Here is a 22000-nt window from a genome sequence, read left to right as displayed (position 1 = left end):
TTAAAAGGCTTCTACTCTGGAGGAAGCAGGTGCATCAGTGAATGTTTTAATCTCTCTTGGAAGGGGATGCCAGTAACATGAAAATCTGGCTCAATTTCAACATAACATTTTTTTGGTCATGTGTGGGGGTGTATGAATTCAAGTAGGTGTGTGTGAGAGAGAGAGAGAAAGACAGAGAGAGAGAGAGAGAGAGAGAGAGAGAGAGAGAGAATTCACATTTGTGCATGAGTGGCTGTACATGTGCAGGTTTATGTGCACATGTGCACACATGAAAGCCAGAAGTCAATGCCTTGTGTCTTCCTCCATGGCTCTCCACCTTGGTTTTGGAGACAGGTCTCTTGCAGAACCTGAGGCTCATCAATTTGGTTAGACTGACTCACCAGTAAGCTCCAATATTTGCCTCTTTCCACCCCCCCCCCAACACCTCCCTGCTAGCTCTGGGGTTATAGATGTGTGCTCCCATGCCTGGTTTTGATATGGGTGCTAAGGAATCTATACTCACATTCTCATGCTTGTGTGGCAAGCATGTTACCAAGTGAGCCATTTCCCTAGCCCCTTTTCTAGCCTTTAAAGGAAAAAAAAAAAATAGAAAGACAGTACTAAATGTGAAGGAGGCTAAAGAAGTGATTTCAACCTTTCAAAGGTTAATTTAATAAAGAATGTATATTAAACACCTTGAATTTCAACAAGGTAAAAATTTTGTGCATCAAATGTCATTATCAATACTGTAAAAGAGTGCTACATGTTACCTTTCTACAGTCCATATTGTAGGAAATTATATGATGAATTGACATACCATCAAGCAAGTCCTAGAAAACAAGCTCTGATAGTTGGACACTTCACCAAAAGCAACATTATTCACAACAGCCAAACAACACATGCAACAGACATCATTGAAAGAGGTACACAATGTGATATACATATGTGTGCATGCACAAACATACACAGACACAATATACAATGGAATATTACTCAGCATTAAAAGGAAAGAAAATTCTGATACATGCTACAATATGGATTAATCTTGACTATACAAAGTGAAAAAGTTAGCCACTTACTATCTAAAATAGTTGAACTCATAGAGACAAAGCAAAATGGCAGTTGCCAGTGGTTGGGTGAAGGAAAGACTAGCAAGTTACTGTTTCACTGGAATGGCTGAGTTTGCACAAAAAGGATTGGTCACATATACAACCTCTCCATATGCCACACATTTGGGTGTACTTAATGGTAAGAACTACACATTATAAAGTGATAAATATACTTTATCACATTAAAAAAGTATGTGCAAAAATAAAATCTGTACCTGTACATCAATTATTTAATCAACTACCAAAAATAATATTTTAAATAAAAAATATCTAAAAGTCCACAGATGGAAAAAAAAATCATTGAGGATTTAAAAGATGAAAATGTCCTCCAAAACATCAACTTGATTCAAGACTTGCTGTCCAGAAATTGGCAAAAGCAAAAGTTGAGATTAAAAAAAAAAAAAAAAAACCTTCTGAGAAGATAAAAAGTCAAGAGCAGCAAGGTCAGTGGGATAAACTTGACTTTCATGGCGTGCCATGAGAAAGATAACCAAATTACTCAGGAAATGGGGCACTGTAAAGGAAGGTTATAAAATCATTTCTTAAGCAACATGGCACAAAAATCAAGACTATTGAGCAACATGGAAGCTAAAACAGGGAGCTAATCTAGGGCCAGCAAGATGGGTCAGTGTGTAAAAACACGTGCCACCAGCCTGACAACCCACCATCCACATGGTTGATGGAGGATGCTACAAGTTATTCTTTGGCTGTCATACTTATACACACAAAATAAATAAATGTAAATGGGGTGGCATTTCACCTTTCTACACAAGTATATGGTCCCTGTTAGCATGTAAAGTGATAGCATAGAATAACTAATTTGGAACCTTAAAACACAGTTATACCCTTATTAACATAAACCAACCAAAAGGCTGTCACTTATCTTCTAAATGCAGAGTCAAGCAAAATAAAAACTACTCACAAAATACTATTTTAAAATTGTAGAGAATGGGGGTTAAAGAAAAGGTTCAGTGGTTAATAGCACATATAGCTCTTATAGTATGGTTCCCATCACTCAACCACTGTTACTCCAGCTCCAGGGGATCCAACGCCCTCTTCAGGCCTCTAAGGGTGTAGTAGCTTGAATGTAATTGGCCCCTATAAGCTCATAAAGTGGTGCACTATTAGGATGTGTGGTTTTGCTGAAGTGAGTGTGGCCTTGTTGGAGGAAGTGTGTCACTGTGGAGGCAGGCTTTAAGGTCCCATATATGCTCAAGCCACACCCGGTGTCTCCACCCAATGTCTCAGAACACTTCCTGTTGCCTGTGAGTCAAGGAGTAAGAACTCTCAGCTCCTTCTGTAGCACTAAGTCTGCTTGCATGCTGCCCTGCTTCCTGCCGTGACAATACTAGACTAAACCTCTCAACTGTAAGCAAACCACCACAAATAAATGTTTCCCTTTATAAGAGTTGCTATAGTCATAGTATCTCTTCACAGCAATAGAAACCCTCACTAAGACAAAGAAAGGACAATTGCACTCATGTGTCAATAACTCCACACAGACACAAGGCCAACACATAACTAAATTTTTTTTCTTTTTTGTGCAGAATAAAGGGCCAGAGAAATGGCCCAGTGATTAAGAGCATTTGTTCTGTTTTCAGAGGACCCACATTTGGTTCCCAACTCCCACACTGGGGCTGACATAGATCCATTAACTCCAGTTCCAGGGGAAATGACACCTTTTGAGCTCCATGGGCACCATGGTGCACTTTACATGCATGCAGCCAAGTACATAAAATAAAAATAAACAGTTTTTAAATTTTACAGAATAAAAAGTATGAAAGCAACAGTGGGACGTTTTGTCATTGTTCCCTTGAACAATTTGAAGTTAGTTGAGTCAGACCTTAACTAGAATCTTCTGCACTATTTCTTTCCACATTAAACTCATTAATTCCCATCACCCTTTCTCCACCCCAACCTCCATACAAAATATTTTAAGTCACCCTGAAATGAAGTCATTGCAGAACATGAAAAGCCGGAGTTTCACATTACATAAAATCCAACCCACATTTATCAAAGTTTGACCACTCCAGATTCTGGTCCCAAAAGTTCCCAAGTGAGTGATATCAGGGTCTACTGGATCAAGGCCAATACTACCACTTAAAATCCTAACTACAAAATATAAATTACAAAACCACCTGTGGTCAGAAAGGCACTTGTTTTGTTTGGATTTTTGTTTCAACTCTGTCTGACCACTGAGCTGTCTCAAAGGCTCTTCTTACTTCCAACTCTGAGATGTGATCCTACTGAGCAGCACATGCCTAGCTCTGTAGCCTAGCTGGGCCTTGAACTTGAGATCTTCCTGCCTCTCTTAGAGCTGGGATTACTAAAGTACATCATTCCTAGCTATGGCAGCACCTTTAAGTATTAAAAGCTCCATAAATGGCCTAATTAAAATTACTTGTATAATCAGAGTACAGCTAGATAGACAGTTACTGGGATAAAGATCGGGGGGGGGGGGGCAAAGAGCATGAGAAGTATAGAGCCTATGTTTCTTCTAGCTAGAAATATCTCGAGATCATCTTCCTAAAGAGCACTTGGTAAAATCAACAAAACATCAGCACCACACTTGAGTGTCCAGCTGTTTGTAGAACATAGCTAAGCACCAAGTTTAGGTGAACTTCTACCACCCCCCATGCCCACATTAGCAGAGCTCAACACCACTCATACCTACCATTCCTGGATAAAACCCCCTCCTCTGGTCTGCGTGCTGTCTAAACAGGCCTAGGATGTTAGCTATAGGGCTAAGTGCAGCTGGAATTAATGTGCCATTCTCTCTCAAGGAGATCCATGAACATGTCAATCATGGTATCCCAAGAGGATAGAAACAGAACTGCCAAGCTCTTAAGGCCAAGACTCAGAGGTTAGGCATCACTTTCTCATATTCTATTAGTAAAATCCATGTCACAAAGAACCCCACACTAAAAGAGTAAAGAAATGGGCTGGAGAGGTGGCTCAGCAGTAAAGAATGCACGCTGCTCTTGCACAAAACCTAGTGTTTGTTTCTAACACACCAGATTGCTCACAACCACCCAGTTCTAGGCCAGCTGACACCCTCTTCTAGCCTCTGCCTGCACACACATGACACACATACAAACACTCACTCAGACCCACACACAAACACATAAAGATTTTTCTTAAAAATATTTTAAAAAAAAAAAAATAAGGAAACAGCGTCTTGACCACAGACAAGGCCAGGCTACATTCAAAGGACAACAGATAAAGGAAGGCATGATTTTCCAAGGCCGTTAGAGCAATCCAACATGGCCAGTGCTTTACAGAGAAAGAACAAACAAGATTTAGAGACACAAAGAATGTCCTTAGAAGGAATAAAAGAGAGCCACAAGAGCAGTGGCCTCTGAAGACAAAACAGGAAGGAGGAAGCTATGCACTGCCTACTATCCTCCAATAGAAGATACATTTATCAAGGCTTCAAAAACGGGATAAAACGAACAGCTTCTCCATATTACATAAACCAAGACTTAACTGAAAGACACTGAAAAGTTGGTAAGAACATAGGCATAACATGTAGAATGTTACATTTGGTAACACACAAAGGGTCTTATAAATTACTAATAAAAAGACAAATACCCCACTTGCTCACTCCTCTCTCACATACACATAAACAATTAAGACAAAGCAAATGACTAAGTACCATGTCTATTAAATTAACAAGTAATCTTTAAAACTTTATGAATATCAAAATTAGGAATGCAGAGGAATTGGCAATTTTATATACTGTTATTAGACCAACAGCTTTAGCTGGGCATTGGTAGTGCAGGCCTTTAATCCCAACACTCAGAGGCAAGGCAGATCTCTGTGAGTTCAAGGCCAGCCTGGTCTACAGAATAAGTTCCAGGACAGCCAGGGTCTCACAGTGAAAACAAAAAGCAACTTCAAATGCACTTTCTGGAGTGTGTATGTGAGTGTTAGTGCATATAATATACTACTGGATGAAGGCTATCAAAAGCCCTAAAGTGTGGAGATTGCTTGATCTACAAATTGGAATTTTGATGATAAATACAACATGCATCCACATGGGTTTATTTTATAGCCTAGAGAAAGACCTTCAAATAATTAATCTAGTAATCACCCCATACAAAGACCCAACTGCTGCCTGGTAACCCTACAGTGAAACTCAATAGTAAACGTGTCCATGCTCAAGAGCTGCCTCAAACATGCATTTTAGAGTCATATTCTTTAATAAATAGGGACTCCCAACAGTCAACACAATAGCCAACAACTTTCATTCACATGAAAGAGAGTGAACAATAAGCATAGTACGGAAGAGTTTCACCAAAATTAATAACCTTACAGAAATAAGACAGAACACTGCCTGCATGACATTATGACAATATGTGTATTTGGGTATCTCCAAAATTAGAGAAAAGCCTCCAAAATTCAAAAGGAAAATCACTTGTAATTTAGACTTCTATGCCAGACCACAAATTACTGATCAGAGATATAAGCTAAATAAAATGCCATTTCACACTGATTGGCTTGACTACCTAGGTTTGACATTGCTGCCATGGTTTGACTGGGAAATGTTCCCTTTAGGCTCATGTGTTGGAAGCTTTCTCCCTGCTGATAGCACTATTTGGAAAGACATGGCACTTTTAGGTGCTGAACCCATGCTGAACAAAGTATGTTGCTGAACGCAGCCTGACATTTTATAGCCTGCTCCTACCTGTTGTTCTCCATTTCTTGAGAGCTGATAAAATGTGACCAGCCAGCTTCTCCTTCTCCTACTCCCATACCTTCCCAGTCTGTGGCCACATCTTCCCACCATGACTACTCCATCCTTCTGGAACAGTAAACCAAAATAAATCCTTCCTTGCTTAGCTGATTCTGTCAAGGTATCTGATCACAGAAACAGAAAAAGAAAAAAGAAAAAAAAAACAAGCACAGCAGGTAATAGTGAGACCACCGTGACTCTCCTACCTTTCTGGTAAAAAGAAACAGATACTATGTGTCTACAGCCAAATACAAAATAAGCTGCAAACAGTCTGAGTGAGTAATTGTATTCCTAGGAATAGACCATCAAGGTGCAGCTAGCAGACTGTTTGCATCATTGCACTTACTTTTCATTATGACCCACCCAGTACACTTAGACTTATTTTACATAATACTTTCTCCTTACTATACATGACTTATTAGAGTTTTCCATTCTGTTCTTTTTCCCTTCTTGAATGTTGCTATGACTCACTCTCTTGATTTTACAACACTAATAGATCAACATACCCAGGTTGAGAAACTACCTGAGACAAGGTTCTCATATGCATCTTCTTGCATGGACACAACAGAATGTTTACTGTGGTACTCTTTGACATAAAAATTTAATAATGAATTAAAACCTGAAGACATTTTAAAGTGGAAGAGACATGCTGAGGAGTGTTTGAGGAGGAATAGGATAGGGGTATTATGGGTATGCATGATAAAGATTTGTTATATACATATAGAAATTGTCAAAGAATAAACAAAAGTTACTAATTTTAAATGGGGGACATATTCACACAATGGACTATGATACACAAGTTCAAATGAAAGAACTATGGATATAAACACAAATATTACCAGCTTAAAACTAGAAAAACCAGGTGTGGTAGTACACTGACTATAAACCTAGCTGAACAGAATTGTGAGTTCAAGGCCAGCATAGAAAATATAGTGAGACCATGTCTCACAAAAAAATTAATGAAAATAGCAAAACAAGCAAATTTCACATGGATATATAGCGTATATCGCTTGTAAACACTTTTTACACATGCAAAAAAGATACTGTTTAGAGCCCTAGAGAGGCAGAGGCAGACAGAGCTCTGTGATTTTAAGGCCATAGTAAGTTCCAAAATGGGCTATGTAGAGAGCCTATGTCAAAAATATATATATACACACACACATATATATATAGTATCATATAGATAATAGATATTACATGAGATAGATAGGTAGGTAAGTAGATAGACAGATAGATAGATAGATAATGGAGACATGCTCAGGGAGAAAGAATGACATCAATAAAAAAAAAAAGCAATATAAGCCAAGTGAGCATCTACATATTAAAGTATTAAAACTGCCATCTTTAGTGTGTTGCCTTCCAGAGTAGCAGCTTCCCTCCAGACAGACAAAGAAAGAAAGCTAGAGACAGACACAGCCCAACTGAGCTCAATCATAAGAATGCACACCACTCATCTTTTAAAATTACCCTCTTTAGTAATCAAGTACTTACACTGAGGATATCTATTTTTAACTAAGTAACAAAATTCAGAACATGCACCAAAAAACTCAACAGGTAGTTGTGGGTGGATGGGATGTCACAGCAGATGCCCCAAACACAGTCATGTGCCAATGAGGTTGAGTCACTGCAATATGCCAAAAAGGGATATTAAGGCTCAGCTGTCACAGGTTGTAGCGAGCTGCTCTGCCTTCCCGTTACACTTGCCAGCCATCATTACAGAGTGCTGAGCAGACACTTAGACATCTCCAAGATTACAAAACTCACTGAAAATGACAAAGTATAGCATCCTGCAAATAGCACAAGCCTGTGAACAAGTTACCACACAGTAGAGAATTAATAACCCTTTAGAACGCTCACGGGGCGAGTCCCTGTAATCAACAGTGGCCCCTTTAGATCTCCGTATATATTCTACCTAAAAGAATAAATCTGGAGCTAGTGAGATGGCTCAGTGGTTAAGAATGTTTGTTGCTCTTGCAGAGAACCCAGCATTGGTTCCCAGCACCATATCACGGTTCCACTCCCATGGATCCAATACCCTCTTCCAACCTCTGCAGGCACCAGACAAGCACATGTGCTCATATACATACATTCAGGCAAAATGCTCATACACATAAAATGAAATAAATAAATAAATAAACCTAAAAAACATAAATAGATGTAAATTTTTTCAAGAAATAAATCTAATGCTGTAATATATTTTTGCTATAACTTCAAAAGTGTCAGGTTGTTTGTCAGGGAATGTCAATTTTTAGAATTATGTGTAACCAGAACAAAGATACTGTGACTCCCAAACTAAGTAACCCGTGAGACACCTACCCCATCCACCCACTCATTCAGCCCCTATTCACCATACTATGTGTGGGAGGCACCACAGGAAGCTCACAGAAGCACACAAGTAAGTTCAGTAAGATCTCTGGCCTTAAGAGACTGATGGCCTAGTGATGAAGCTTAGAAGAGCACATAGTCCTAAAAGATACAGGAAAAACCCAGGGTCCATAAGGGAAGTAAGGATGAATTGCCAGAGAGAGAGAGATAGAGAGACAGAAAGAGACAGAGAATATCTTGCTTTGATTTGATCCTTGCCTATCTATTTAGCCTATCGGTCAAATGTGGGAAATGGGTACTTCAATAGCATCTTTTCAAAAGTAGCTAATACAATTCCTAACAAGACCTAACAATAACCTCCAAAACATCTCCTCGGACATACTTTCTGTGTACTATGCCTTACAAGGAGGAATAAACAGAAATCAGAAATATGTATCCCAATTACAACTCACACCCTAAGCACTGTGGGGCTAAAAGAAAACAGAAATGCTACTCAATGAAATGGTTCAGTTGGTTAAATAGCACTTGTCATCCAAGCCTGATGACCTGAGATCAATCCTCAGGATTTGGGTTGTCCTCTGACTTCCACACATGCATTGTACATGCATGTTCACATAGATAGACAGATGAAATATAAGTAGATATATAAATAGATACAATGTAAAAAAAAAATGTGAAGGTAAAAGAGCCTAACAAGGATAACTAAGAGAGAACCAAGCATGCAACATCTTAGACCACCCATCTCCTGGACCACTCTCTAATGCTTACTGTACTTCTCAATAAAACTTTGTTTACTTGCTCTTCCATGGGGGGGGTGACATTTCTAGTGAGAAAAAATAATAATTGGGATAGGTTAAAATATCACAGAGCCACTTGACAAACCTCCCAAACACAAAAGATGGGAACAAATGACAACAGATATTTACTCTCTGGCTTACAAAGAGGAAATAACCTATCAAACGCATCAGAAATTGGGACGATTGTATATTGAAAATGCATAGAATATGCCTAAAGTGTCAAGCACAGGTTAGCAGCACTGCTGTGTTGTGGTGTCACCTCCTGGCTGCATGGCTGAATGGTGTGGTGTCTGTTATCCCAGCTACTCAGGAAGCTAAGGCAGGAGGATCACATAAAAAGACAAGAGCATCACATTGACAAGCACTGAGGTGGACTGCTCTAGTGCTCTTGGGGAAGGGGATAAAGTTCTGATTTAAATGCAAGAAAGCATCATACAGAGGGACATATCACAAAGTATGTAACCAATATTCTTTAAGATTGCCAAGGTAATTCATGGCAAAGAAAGACTAAAGATAGGTTAGGGAAACTGAGGACACTTAACAATTAAATACAATTTATATGCCATGAAAGGGGAAAACAGCCAAACTCAAATAAGAACTATAAAATGACCGAGAATGTTAAAAAAAAAAAAAAAAAAAAAATGAGAATTTCTGTCCTACTTTGCTTCTGTAATGCCCTGATAAAATACTGACCAAAAACAAGTTAAGGGAAGGGTTTGTTGCACCTTACAGACCCTAGTCCATCACTGAGAGAAGCTAGGGCAGGATCTGAGACAGGGGGACCTCAGACAGGGACTGGAGATAAGACCTGAGACACACACCTTGGAGGAATGTTGACTACTGGCGTGCTTCCCCAGGAGACTGCTCAGCTACACTTCTTAAATAGCCCAGGCTGACATGCCCAAAGATGGCACTGCCCACAACAAACTGAGCCTTCTTCCTCCATCATTTAACAGTCATGTAAATGCCCTACAGACATGCCCACAGGCTCAATCCTATGGAGGCAATTCCTCAACTGAGGGTCCCTCTTCCTAGGTCTGTCAAGTTGACAACCAAGATTACTAGTGAAATTTCTTAGAGTATTTTCCATCTTTTCTGCAGATCTAATTTGATTTCCAAATGAAATGTGGCAGGTCTTTACACTTACTTTTTTCTTTATTTTTTTTTTTAATTTTGTTTTGTTTGGAGTTTTGTATTTTTTAATACAACATATCCAGGTATTACAGTGGACATTTCAAACCCATAGTGAAGAATGACTCATTCTTGCTAGCTATTCTCATTTTTATATTAAAGGAGATTATCAAATGATGTCAGACACAGCATCTCTAAACCCAACAGTGTATGTCAGATTGCAGTAAACACAAAAGCAAGCCAATGAAGGAGAAACACATGTGCTAACACCCAAAGAGATAAGCCAGAAAAAAATACAGGAGCATTCCCATAGAAATAAATGGCACATAATGCCCACATGTGGACACACACACATACACTTACAACACAAGAAGCATAAAATGTCAGAAACTGTACAAAACCAAATGAACTGGGGGCAGCATGTAATGCTGTGGTCAAGTTCTTCTCTAGCATGTGTGAGATAATGAGTTCAACCATCAGCCCACGCGTGCGCACACACACACACACACACACACACACACACACACACACACTTAAACATTTTTTTCTAACTCAACTGGATCAGCCGGTAATGAGATCATGACTTGAAAGCTACCTGTGATGATCAATTTTCACAAATCCAGGAAGAAAGGTTTATTGTAAAGAAAAAGTTGTGTTAGTTCTGGTACATACCCAGACTTCAAGTCCGTTATTCTCAAACAGTTTGTAGCATCCAGCCCCACCTTTCCATTTCGGACCACACTAGATATGAATGGGGACAGCATTGGAGAAATGCGGTTCAAGGCAATTTCTGGAGACATTGTAACTTGATTTATAAGTCACCACTGGAAGTAGAAAGAAAGAAAGGTGATCAGTTTACCAGGTGCAACATAGAGATAAAGCTGTAACAAGCTTGCTGGAAGCTAGCACAGTGCTCAGAACTTGCTCCACCATTAGTCTTCCGGAAGAAATCAGATCCCTGCTGCTCAGATATTCAAAGCATGGGCTGGGCTGTTCCACGCTTTTTAGGAATGAAAGAAACCCTCCTCCTTTCCAAAGATGACCCTTCACTAGCTCAGTCCCCTTAAGCTGCACAGCTTCATGTGTTGACAGAGAGAAGCCTTCCCTAACAGTCCTGTCCCCAGAACTCACAAAACACACATCACAGAGTTAGGTATCCCTGCACCTGTGTCCCCATGAGGACAAAGAGCCTGAATGGTGACAACATACAAAATTCTAAAGCAAACACAACCAACTGTTACTTGCTAGAGCATTTACAGCTGTCATCCCTTTCTTAATAAGTCCTTCCATGGTGGATTAGGACTACCTGTTTACATGAACTCTCCCCAACAAAGACTACAACCTGAAATTCTTACACATAACAAATGCATTTAACATACATTTATTATTCAGGAACATTTTAATAATAAATAAATTAAATGGTAAGTTCAAATATTAGATTTTTTTTTTTTAGCCAAATTTGAAGCAAGCTTTGTTAACTACTGGCCAGGACCAAGGATACTACTGGCTAGGTCCATACCTAAGACTCATGCTCAAAATATGGCATCAAATAATAGATTTATAAAAATAAATTTTAAAAATTATTTTAAATAAATAAGGGGAGCAAGGCTGAAAATTACTTAGGGATACAGAGAATATAATATTCCCTCAAAACCTGATAGGGTGGGAGGCACCTGAGGAAAGCGTTCAATAAACAAGGTGTTTGCTGAGCATGCTTGGAGATGCAAGAGTTCAAACCTCCAGCAACCACATAGAAAGTCAGGCCCAGAGATACACACTTGTAACACCAGCACTGGGAGTTACAGCACGGTAGACCACCAGGGCTCACTGACCAGCCAGGCTAGCCAAAATGGTGGACTCCAAGGTCAGTCAGAGAGTTTCAACCCTAAGATAGAGAATGACAGAAGAAGATAATTGACACTGACCTCCATCCACCACATGCACACACCAAGGCAAATGGATATGCATACTATACACACACATACATACCATGCACAAACACACAAATAACAAGGGAATAGATACAGCAGAACCTGAGGAATAAAAGAAGCAAAAAAAAAAAAGAAAAGAAAAAAGTACTTAACACTTAAATTATAAAAAACACAGACCTGTCCAGATATTAGCAACAAAAACTAATTGGTCTTTTTGGTCTTTGATTTTTCAGTCACTATGAATCTCTACCATTAATGATATAAAGCAATAAATCACATCAACACTACTTGGATACTCATAGAGCTGGAGGAGAGGGTGCATGGATTCCTAATAGACTTCTAAATGAAAGCTGCTATTTTAGAAGTGAATAAGTCAATTCAAATGATCATTGTCTTTCTCAATCTCAAAGGTTAGTTCCACATTGAAAACTAATTAATTTCCACTCAGTCACAATCATGAGTACCTGCTGCTCTGGTTCTAGTGTCTATACACTATGGCACATAAGGACTTACAAGCTCTACTAAATTGAACACTTGTTTTATCATTTTAGATAGTTACAAAGGAATGACTATAGAGATATTTCCAAAAAAAAAAAAAAAAACCATGATGCCACCCAGAAATATTTCTGAAGTGGTTAAGCTTTATACCATATACTTTAGTATCCAAATGAGTCTTTTCTAACTCCTTGGTAGGTGACTTTCCTGTACCATTCTAATACACCATCCATCACAAGGCAAGAGTAAACATTTCCTCTGTTGTACTGTCTATCATAAAAATAAACATTTTATGGCACTGCATCATTCATAAAGCACTTCTCTATGCAGTATTGCCATTTACCACCTTTATAAGGCAGGCTTCCAATTCCCATTTTCCACATGACAGGGGTAACTGCTTTTTTAATAATATACTACTCACACTATCACCTTGAAGACTTTTCTTTCTAAATTCTGCAGTACTTCCACCTGATTTCTAACCCCCAATGTCACAGTTCCTGAAGGAGATGCTTACTTACATCACACGCAAGACACAGACGCGGTCATCTGGTAGAAGCAAACAGAAAAATCGCTCATGACTATAACTGATTTTTGTCATGATTTTTTCCTCCCAGTACCTACTATTTTACCTCAAATTCCTCTAAGAAAGAAAAATAAAACTAGCACATTCTAAACATCACACATGAGCTCTCTGTTACTCACCTTTCTGTACAGCTAACCACTCCCCCCCCCACAGTAGTTTCTTACTATTGTTTCCATTTTATAAATACAAAGTTACTTAATGTCACACACAGAGCAAACAGACGGATTTGAATTCAAGTCCAGACCTCTCTCAAAGTCCACTCTTCCTATTTTCCTCTCAAGCTTTAACTTCCTTGGCCACTAAAGAAAGCATCAAAGTGGACTTTTTAAAGCATACACTTGTTAAATATGAAGACATGGTCATAAATTTGCACACTAGAAACTAGCTAGGCTACCCAGTGTTGATGCTAGCTAGCCTGAATGATTCACTAGTTAAAAAATGCCAAAAGAAACAAACCTACTCCAGATGCCAAACCACAATAGTGATTAGGACAACCTATTCCACTTCAGCAAGTGTCCAGACTTTAGGATCACACCTGAGGGAATGGATTTCTGTCTTTGTTTCTAGAGCGGTCATAATACAGCTTTTTGACAGTGCAAGGTTTGGTGTAGCTTAAAGATGTTTCAGTTGTGAATAAACAAAAGCTGATGGTCCTTTGGTACGATATGCAGGGATATGGGTTGGAAACACCACACACACACACACACACACACACACACACCCTCTTTTGCACATGGCACCCTTATAACGGATCCCTGAGAGGCAGGAATTTTTGGTAGCCAGACTTTCATGAATGCTTATTTTACAATTTGTATTTCCTGATTTTGACGTATTGCAGGAGGAAAATGCAAATATATACTTTTATAGAAATCTGCTGCCGCAAGGTAAGGTCACATAAGGTCTTTTGGTGGGTTGGCTATCTGGGGAATACAAAGACGTATAAAGCACCGATCAGGCTCTTGCAATTAGGAGGATGACAAACACGGAAACATGTGCCCCGTTGACGTCATGGAACGGAAAGGGTGGCCTCTTGCTGCATCACGTTCACGTCATATGGCGCACGAGGGAAGTTACTGTGGGGGTGCGATTTCTCCACTGGGCAACAGCGGGGAGGGATGGGAAGAGCGTGTTCAGATCCGAAGAATGGCCACCCACTCTGAGGAAAACCTAAAGGGATCCAACCCTTTCCCCCAAATTGTATGATTCCCCCCATGAAGCGCAAAAGAAGCAGATTTCATCAGGGACCAGGAGTGAGCAAGATACGTGGAGAGGGGGGAGGGGAAGGGAAGGAGAGGAGAAGGTGGGAAGGAGGGAGGAAGGGAGGGACAGAGAGAGAGAGAAGCCTCAGGTCTTGGAGGCTCGTTCTTGAGGGGATCCGCGTGCTGGGGGCGAGCAGGGCATCTTTGGAACGCGGGCCTTCTCTTGAGGAACAGGCTATCTCTCTGGCCATCCTCAAACATGGCTCTCTGTGCCACCTGTGCGACTGAGATCCAACCTCCCCGCACCAGCCCGGGTCCAGGTACCTGGAACTTAGTCCGATCAGTAACCGGCGACTGGACAGGGTACAGGTTACCCGAGCGCGCCCCCGACCGACGCACCGACCTGCGCGCGAACCGCGGGCCGGATGCGTGCGCGCTCCCCCGGACGTCCCGCCCCCTCCGGAGCCGGGCAGGCGTGCGCGTGCCCGCGCCGAGCCCAGCCGGAAGCTAAGGAAGGCGGCCGGGTAGTGCCTGAAGCTTCCCCGCGGCTCCCGCCTCGAGTCGGGCGAGCGACGCCGACTCTCGCCGTGGTGGCTGAGCCCTGTGCCGTGCGGCGGGGCGGGCACAGGGTCCTAGACGAACGGGGAGAAGCCGGGGGCCGGGGAGATCTCACGGGCATTCGGGTGGGCGACCCAAACAGGCGTGGGGGACGGCCGCGTCGTTAGGGAAGAAGGAGCGGCGTCTCTGGTTACGGGGTCAGGCAAAGGGCAAAGGGCAACGTCCGGGTCGAGCAAGGTAGTAATGGCGGCATCTGGGGAGCCCGGGAGGCCCTGGCAGGAGGAGGTGGAGGCAGCGGTGGTAGTGGTGGGTTCCTGCATGACCGACCTGGTCAGGTTAGTGCGGGGTCGCAGCGCAGGGTCTCGGGAGGGAGAGCCCGGGCCTCGGATCTGTGGGCACCCACCGTGGAGCTTTGCTGTGAGCTTCAGGTCCACAGCGCCACTGGTGACGTGGAAAAGGCAGAAGTCAAGTCTGTGGAAGTCAGTGACAAGGGAAAAGGCTGGGCGCCGCTGAATGCATGCTCTGATGCTGAAAGACACCCGCAACCCCTCCCCAGACACCTGCACCTGGTTGTTGGCCAGGCTGCCCAATGGCATTTTAACCTCAGAGAATGTACCTACCCTACAGGGCTGTAAGGCCAAGAAGAGTGTTGTCAACCAGCCCCAATGGGGTATTACTTGACTTGAACACGTGTGAAATAAGGCGTCGAAGCAAAAAGACACACACCTTTCCACTCTGTCGATTGTTGGCATTCCTGCAGTGTTTCATATTTACAGTTTACTTTTATGTAGAAATGAGCCATGGGTCAACCTTGTGGTAAACTCAAGTGTGACTCAAAAACAAAACAAAAGAAAAAAGACATGACAATTGTAACTACTAAAAAAATATGCTAACTGAAAATAGTTGAGTTAGATTGTAAGAGAGGTCTTTCTGGTTTGTGTCATCTTTGTTTTTATAAAAACGGTTTTTATGCATAAAAGTATACGTGTTGCAGAAAAATAATTCAAATATTCCAAGAAGATCCATACCACTCCAGTTCTGTTTATGTTAATAACCACATTTCTAATACAGTGCAATTTAATATCATGTTTAAATGATTAAGTCTACTACGATTAAGACCTCATCTGACCCTAAATTTATTTCCAAATGATAACAGAGAACCTTGAAATAAGGCCTTTCTGTAATCAAAGTAACCAAATCCTTGCACCCAACTACCTATATCTACTTTAAAAATAGCTCCATGATTTTCATCTATCCAACTTAATCTTGCCAAAAAAAAAAAAAAAAAAAAAAAAACATTTACAAATTGTCATTAGGGTCATCAAGATGGCTTAGGAGTGGTTCTCAACCCATAGGTTTTGACCCTTTGGAGGATCTGCGCATCAAGTATTTACATTACGATTCATGACAGCAGCAAAATTACAGTTATGAATAATTTTATTTTTCAAGACAGAGTTTCTCTGTGTAGTCCTGGCTGTTCTGGAACTTACTTTGCCTCCCAAATGTTGGGATTAAAGGCATGCTCCATCACTGCCCAGCCAACAAAAATAATTTTATGGCGGGGGGGTCACCATAACATGAGGACTGTATTAAAGAGCCATAGCATTAGGAAGATTAAGAACCACTGGCTTTGGGGGGAAAGGTACTTGTCCTAAGTCTGATGACCTGCGTTCAGTCTCTGGAGCCCACTTGGTGTAAGGACAAAAACTGACTGACTTCCTCATGTATGATGCACACATACACACAATAGACAGGATAGATGAATATGTATTACCAAATTATCAAACTCAGCATAAAAAGTGGGACAAAAAAGGGAGACTGGTAGAGGCAAGTGTGATTGACAGAAACCCCAGTCAGTATGTTGCAGAGACTAGAAAGATGGCTCAACAGTTAGGAGCATTGAACTATAAGTGATCCCACACTGCCTAGCCTCTAAGGGTACTGCATTCCTCTGCCCAAACCCACACATACACACAGTATTAAAAATAAAATCATTTTTTTAAAAGTGTAGCAACAGAAAGAGAACTTCAAATAGTTAAATTTTACATGCCTTTGTATGTGTTATGATGGAATTGAACCCAGGTCCTTTGCATGCCCAGCAAAGCACTTTACCACTGAACCACACTCCTAACCTTTTATTATTTTGAGACAGACTAAGTTCCTATGGACTTGTACTGCTTAACTCCGGCAAGCCTTAACCTTGCTACCCAGCTGTATCTGGGATTAGAGGCATACACCACCAAGTCTGTCTCTAAACTTTAAATGTTGCTGTTTCAGAAGTATTTGAGCTCCTACCTTGTCATAAGTTATGCCAAGATAGACATGATTTTTTTTTTTCTTTTTTAGTGACAGACAATATAGTTGTGGTTTGAGATACTTAGTCAGGAAGCTTATGCATCTTTGTGGAGAAGTCGGCATACATTCCTATAAAGTACCAGTTAGTAAATGTTTGTTTGGTAAGTCCTACATGGTGTAGGTCATATGTTTTAAGCAATGTTTTAGAAATGTGAAAATCATTCCTATCTCCCAAGTCATACACAAAACCTGCAGACAGACCTCTTCTATAGACCCCTGTGTGTAGAGCGTCATCCTCTTGGAGCCCATCATAACTGATAATCCTAGGGATGGTTCTTCAAGATTTTATATAAAAATAGAAAGTATGTTTAACTTTAGAAATAGTTACATCAAAAGCATAGCAAGTCAAGGGGTTGCTACTTAGGTGTACATGTGTGAAGTCCTGTGCTCAGCCCTGCACCTCGTGTGTAGCTTGACCAGCAAATACAGACACCTTACTACCTTCTATGGTGATTACTAATCAGACCAGGGTATGAGGGATAGGCAGTGACAGGCTAAGCTTATGATGTCAGGATTTCCAAATCCTGTTTCTAAGACAGAGAAAGTTTAGGACCATTGGTCCTAGACCCTCAGTTTTAGGTAAGTAAGGCAGGGCCTGGAAACTTAAAATGCCTCTAATTTTCCTTGCCACTTTCTTTATAAGATATGAGTTTCTATTTTTCATGTGAATAACTAAAATAACTAATAAAACTATTCCATAGACTACTAATTTCCACAAATTATTGTAAAAAAAAAAAAAAAAGTTTTCATGGCCTGGCTTTTTTTGTTTGTTTTTCCAGACAGGGTTTCTCTGTATTTCTTTGGACCTGTCCTGGAACTAGCTCTGTAGACCAGATTTGCTTTGAACTCACAGAGCTCTGCCGGCCTCTGCCTCCTGAATGCTGGGATTAAAGGCATGTGCCACCAACACCATTTATTTATTTATTTATTTATTTATTTATTTATTTATTTTTATTCCTACAAAATCCCAGATTTGTGTTCATAACCCTATAAAATTGGGTCTGGCTCTGTTGGATGTATCACTTTCCTATTGCTATTTAAACAATCTGCCACTGATTTACTTGACTTCAAATTATTGCAGCTCTGGAGATATAAGCCAGGCTTAGCACTCACTGAACTAAATTCAAGGTACCAGTAGGATGGGCCTCCTTTCTGAGGGATATAAGGAATGATTTGGTTTCTTCACTTTTGTAGCTTCTCTATACTGGTGTGGTCAGGGCCCCTTCATCTTCATAGCTAAAGATGACGTCAATCTGACTCTTGATCTGTGTGCACTGTAAGAACCCTTGAGGAGGGACTGGTGAGATGGCTCAGCTGTTAAGAGCATTGGCTGCTCTTCTAAAGGGTTCAGTTCCCAGCACCAACATGGCAGCTCATGACTGTATCACAAGTTCCAGTGGATCTGACTACCTCACACAAACATATATGTCAAACACTAATGCACATAAAAATAGTGATAAATAAATAAAATAAATTACTAACTTAAAAAAATTCTTGTGATTACATTGACCCCAGCCAGATAATCTCCTTCCTTTATAGCTTCTTATTATCTTATTTACTACCTTAACACTCCCTTGTTGGTATACAATGTATTTGTAAGTTGTAGAGATTAGAATTTGATTATCTTTTGAGAACATTTTACCCACACAGCAATATGGACCTCAAATAACCATACACTATCACTTAGGGAACCTTTGGGTCTTTTCAGTCCATCTTCACATCTACAGATGTGGTGACCAAGAGCTTAAATAGCTCACCCCTGACCACACAACCAGTTAGAGGCATAATGAAGGCTAGAGCCCAGGTCTCCCAGAGTTATCTTTCCTCCTATCATTATGCCTTTTTGTATAGTCTGTATGGAAATTTATAGTCTCTGTATTCACTGTCTATCTTGGACATGGATAAGGAATAACAACTAAAGATCTTCAGAACTAAAAATAGTATCTTCATTACTCTCCTTTCATTCCTGCATTTAGCCATGCTCAGCCTAGACATCATGCCTGTACTATAGAATCACTTTAGAAATAAAACTGCTTCCCTAACCAAGCCTCTTTGGAAGGCATCCAAGTACAACTTACTTTATATATTACTGTGTGCCAGACACTGCTAATTCAATCAATGAGCATTTTTTCATTTTCAATTTTAGTTCTCTATGTGTAGTAAACTATGTATTAATAATTTTTAAAACTCATTAGCTCATCCAACTGACATTGTTTAATAACCATCTGTATTTATCATCATCCTTTCTTCTTGAACACTCATGTCTAAGATCTCATGTTGTGTCAAGCGTGATGGCACGTGCCTGTAATCCAGCCCTTGGGAAGTGGGAGCAAAGACTCACAAGTTCAAGGTCATCTTTGGCTACACATAGAGTTTAAGGCCAACTGAGCTATGTGAAACCCTGTCTTTAAAAAGGGTTTTGTGTTACAAAGAAAAGAGAAGTCATGCCTGTTCTTAGGAGAGATAAAGACAAAGTTCCATGAAAATACATGGCAATTTTTTGTATGTTCAGTTTACAGACCTTCTTTAATTGTACTTTAAGTCCCTATTTTTTTATGTATCACCCATTTTTTTCAGTCATTCTCATTTTTATTGCATTTACACAACATACCAATTTCTCCCCTACATAGAAAAGATACACACACAAAAGTGCCCACAGAGAGACAGTGTCAGTAAAATGGGCAAATCACACAGTGTGCTAGGTTAAGTGCTTCCAAAGAAAATCACTAAGGGGCGAACGGAATACTAAATTTAGATCCTTAGCCAAGGAAAGCCTCACTGAAAAGTGTGGTTTTGCATCACTACCTAAAGTAGGAAAGAAGCAAGAATAAATTAACTGACATAAGAACACTCCAAGCAAAGGGAATGGCATATGCAAAGGCCCTGAATGGTTAACAAGGAGTCCAGTATTTCTGAAGGAGAAAAGATTGGGGGTTGGGGGGGGAGGGTCACTAAAGAACATACTCTGGATGGACAAAAAGCATTGGATTTCAGAAGAGTGGCATAGCCTGACATGATTGTTATAGGGTCACTACAGACTAAGGACAGAGTCAAGGCCAAGTTAAGAAACAGACCAATTCAGAGTGGCTCTCAATAACCTCAAGGTTATTTGGAAGGGAATGCAACTAAAAGGACTTGCTGAGGGTATCAGGACAAAGTGTGGCTCTGCAGCTGCAAGGGAGAAATTGACTTTTGCCGAGAGATGTGGAAGACTGTATCAGGCTCAGGGTTGATGTGTGACATCTGACCTATTAGATTGAAGGGGTCAAAGGGGCAGATCAGAAAGGAGTGTGGTGTTCAGAAGAGTCCAGCCTGGAGGTACAAATCTATAAATGTGTCTTTGTGCATGAATAATATTTAAAGCTGTGAGGTATGATGAGGTCCCTGAGCTCTGAACTCCAGAAGCACCTCAATATTTCAAGGACATGTTTCATTTACTGCCTCCCTTTCAGTCTCTCTGCAGCCCTAAACTTTGCCCTGAGACCAATTGAATACATGGTTCCAAAGCAGTTGACTATGATGTCAGCTACTGCCTGTGTTATCTTTTTTCATGCTGCTAATGGGAAGGGGTGGCTTCAGGGAAAGGCTCAAGTTCACTCAAACATATAACTTTAGCAAGTCAGAAAATGATTGCTGAATTCTCAAAAGATTTTAAGTAGGTACTGGAATAAATGATCAGTAAACCTCAATTGCTATAAAAATAATAAAGAAAAAATACTTAAAAATGGGCTAAAGAGATAGCTCAGCAATAAGAGCATTTGTTCTTGCAGAGGACCCAGGTTTGGTTCCCAGTGCCCGCACTGGGTGGCTCACAACTACCTGTAATTCCAGCTCCAGGGGGTCCAACACCCTCTTCTGACCTCCACAGGCACCAGGCATACACTAGGTGCACAAACATTTATGCAGGCAAACCTACAAAGCATTACTCCCATCCTGCCTTCCTGGTGCTATAACATCAAGCCTAATAAAATGCTTCCAGGAAAGTGAGGGGAAGCTAACAGAAATTCCCTTTGGATGCCAGCTTTGTAGCCTGGGTTGGACTAAAACATATTTAGATCAGGAAAAAATTTTTAAGCCACATTCTCAGTAAAAAGCAAAGAAACATTAGTCCAAGATTATCTGACTGTCCCCTATATTTGAGGAATATAATCCCATTCTTCTCTTTTCGTTTTAAAAGTTTGCTTTCAAGTTATCAATCATATTTTAAAATCAGTATTTTAAATGTGTTTCTGTCACTTGTATTCTGTAATGCCAAGAGAAATCATCTATGGGAAATTTGCAAATTTTGATTCCTCCAGTAAAAAGAGATGCTTTAAAAAGTAAATTCCAAATGACAAGAAGCTGAGCGTGACAGCACACACCTGCAAACCCAGCAGGAGAGTTGAAGCAGGAGCATCAGTTCAAGACCTGCTAGGGCTAAATGAGACCCTATCTTAAAAAGGAGAGAGAGGAGGAGAAAGGGAGGGAGGGATTGCTGTTACTAAGGTACCCATCCATCATCCCCTGCCAGCTCTTCTGTGTTCTGGGGAAGACAAAGGTGAACGCCAATGAATTTTGCTCCAATATTTTGATGATTTATATGTAATATTAAGACAGTGAAAACATGCTAGACACTGGGAATATTCCAGTTAGTAAAGCATGGTCCATGCTCTGGAACAAGTACCTATAAGTTCTCTAGAAGCATAAAGCTTACCAAAGGAGATACATGCTGAAGGTGGAGTATCCCAAAATAATCTGAGATGATTCCGGTCATTTCTTCCATGCTTAATCACAACTTTATCAAAGTTACCTCCTTGAATATAA

General features: G+C 40.5%; 2 protein-coding genes across 2 annotated transcripts in view; one reads left to right on the top strand and one right to left on the bottom strand.

Annotated features, from left to right (window-relative positions):
* Nucleotides 1-14753, bottom strand: part of Babam2 (BRISC and BRCA1 A complex member 2) — a 384291-nt gene extending 369538 nt beyond the window's left edge. Inside the window, exons 1-2 of the mRNA XM_051181825.1 lie at nt 14609-14753; nt 10749-10900 (exon numbers count right to left, since the gene is read on the bottom strand). Coding sequence (XP_051037782.1) covers nt 10749-10876 — 128 coding nt within the window. The 5' untranslated portion in view covers nt 10877-10900; nt 14609-14753. The remainder of the gene's footprint in view (nt 1-10748; nt 10901-14608) is intronic.
* Nucleotides 14754-15044: 291 nt separating this feature from the next.
* The window catches only part of Rbks (ribokinase), an 82087-nt gene continuing 75131 nt past the window's right edge, over nt 15045-22000 (top strand). Inside the window, exon 1 of the mRNA XM_051181823.1 lies at nt 15045-15177. Within this exon, the coding sequence (XP_051037780.1) occupies nt 15086-15177 (92 nt within the window). The 5' untranslated portion in view covers nt 15045-15085. The remainder of the gene's footprint in view (nt 15178-22000) is intronic.

This window comes from Phodopus roborovskii, unplaced genomic scaffold, assembly GCF_943737965.1.
Source record: "Phodopus roborovskii unplaced genomic scaffold, PHOROB, whole genome shotgun sequence".
Classification (NCBI taxonomy): domain Eukaryota; kingdom Metazoa; phylum Chordata; class Mammalia; order Rodentia; family Cricetidae; genus Phodopus; species Phodopus roborovskii.
This window is presented reverse-complemented; position numbering and strand designations above follow the sequence as displayed.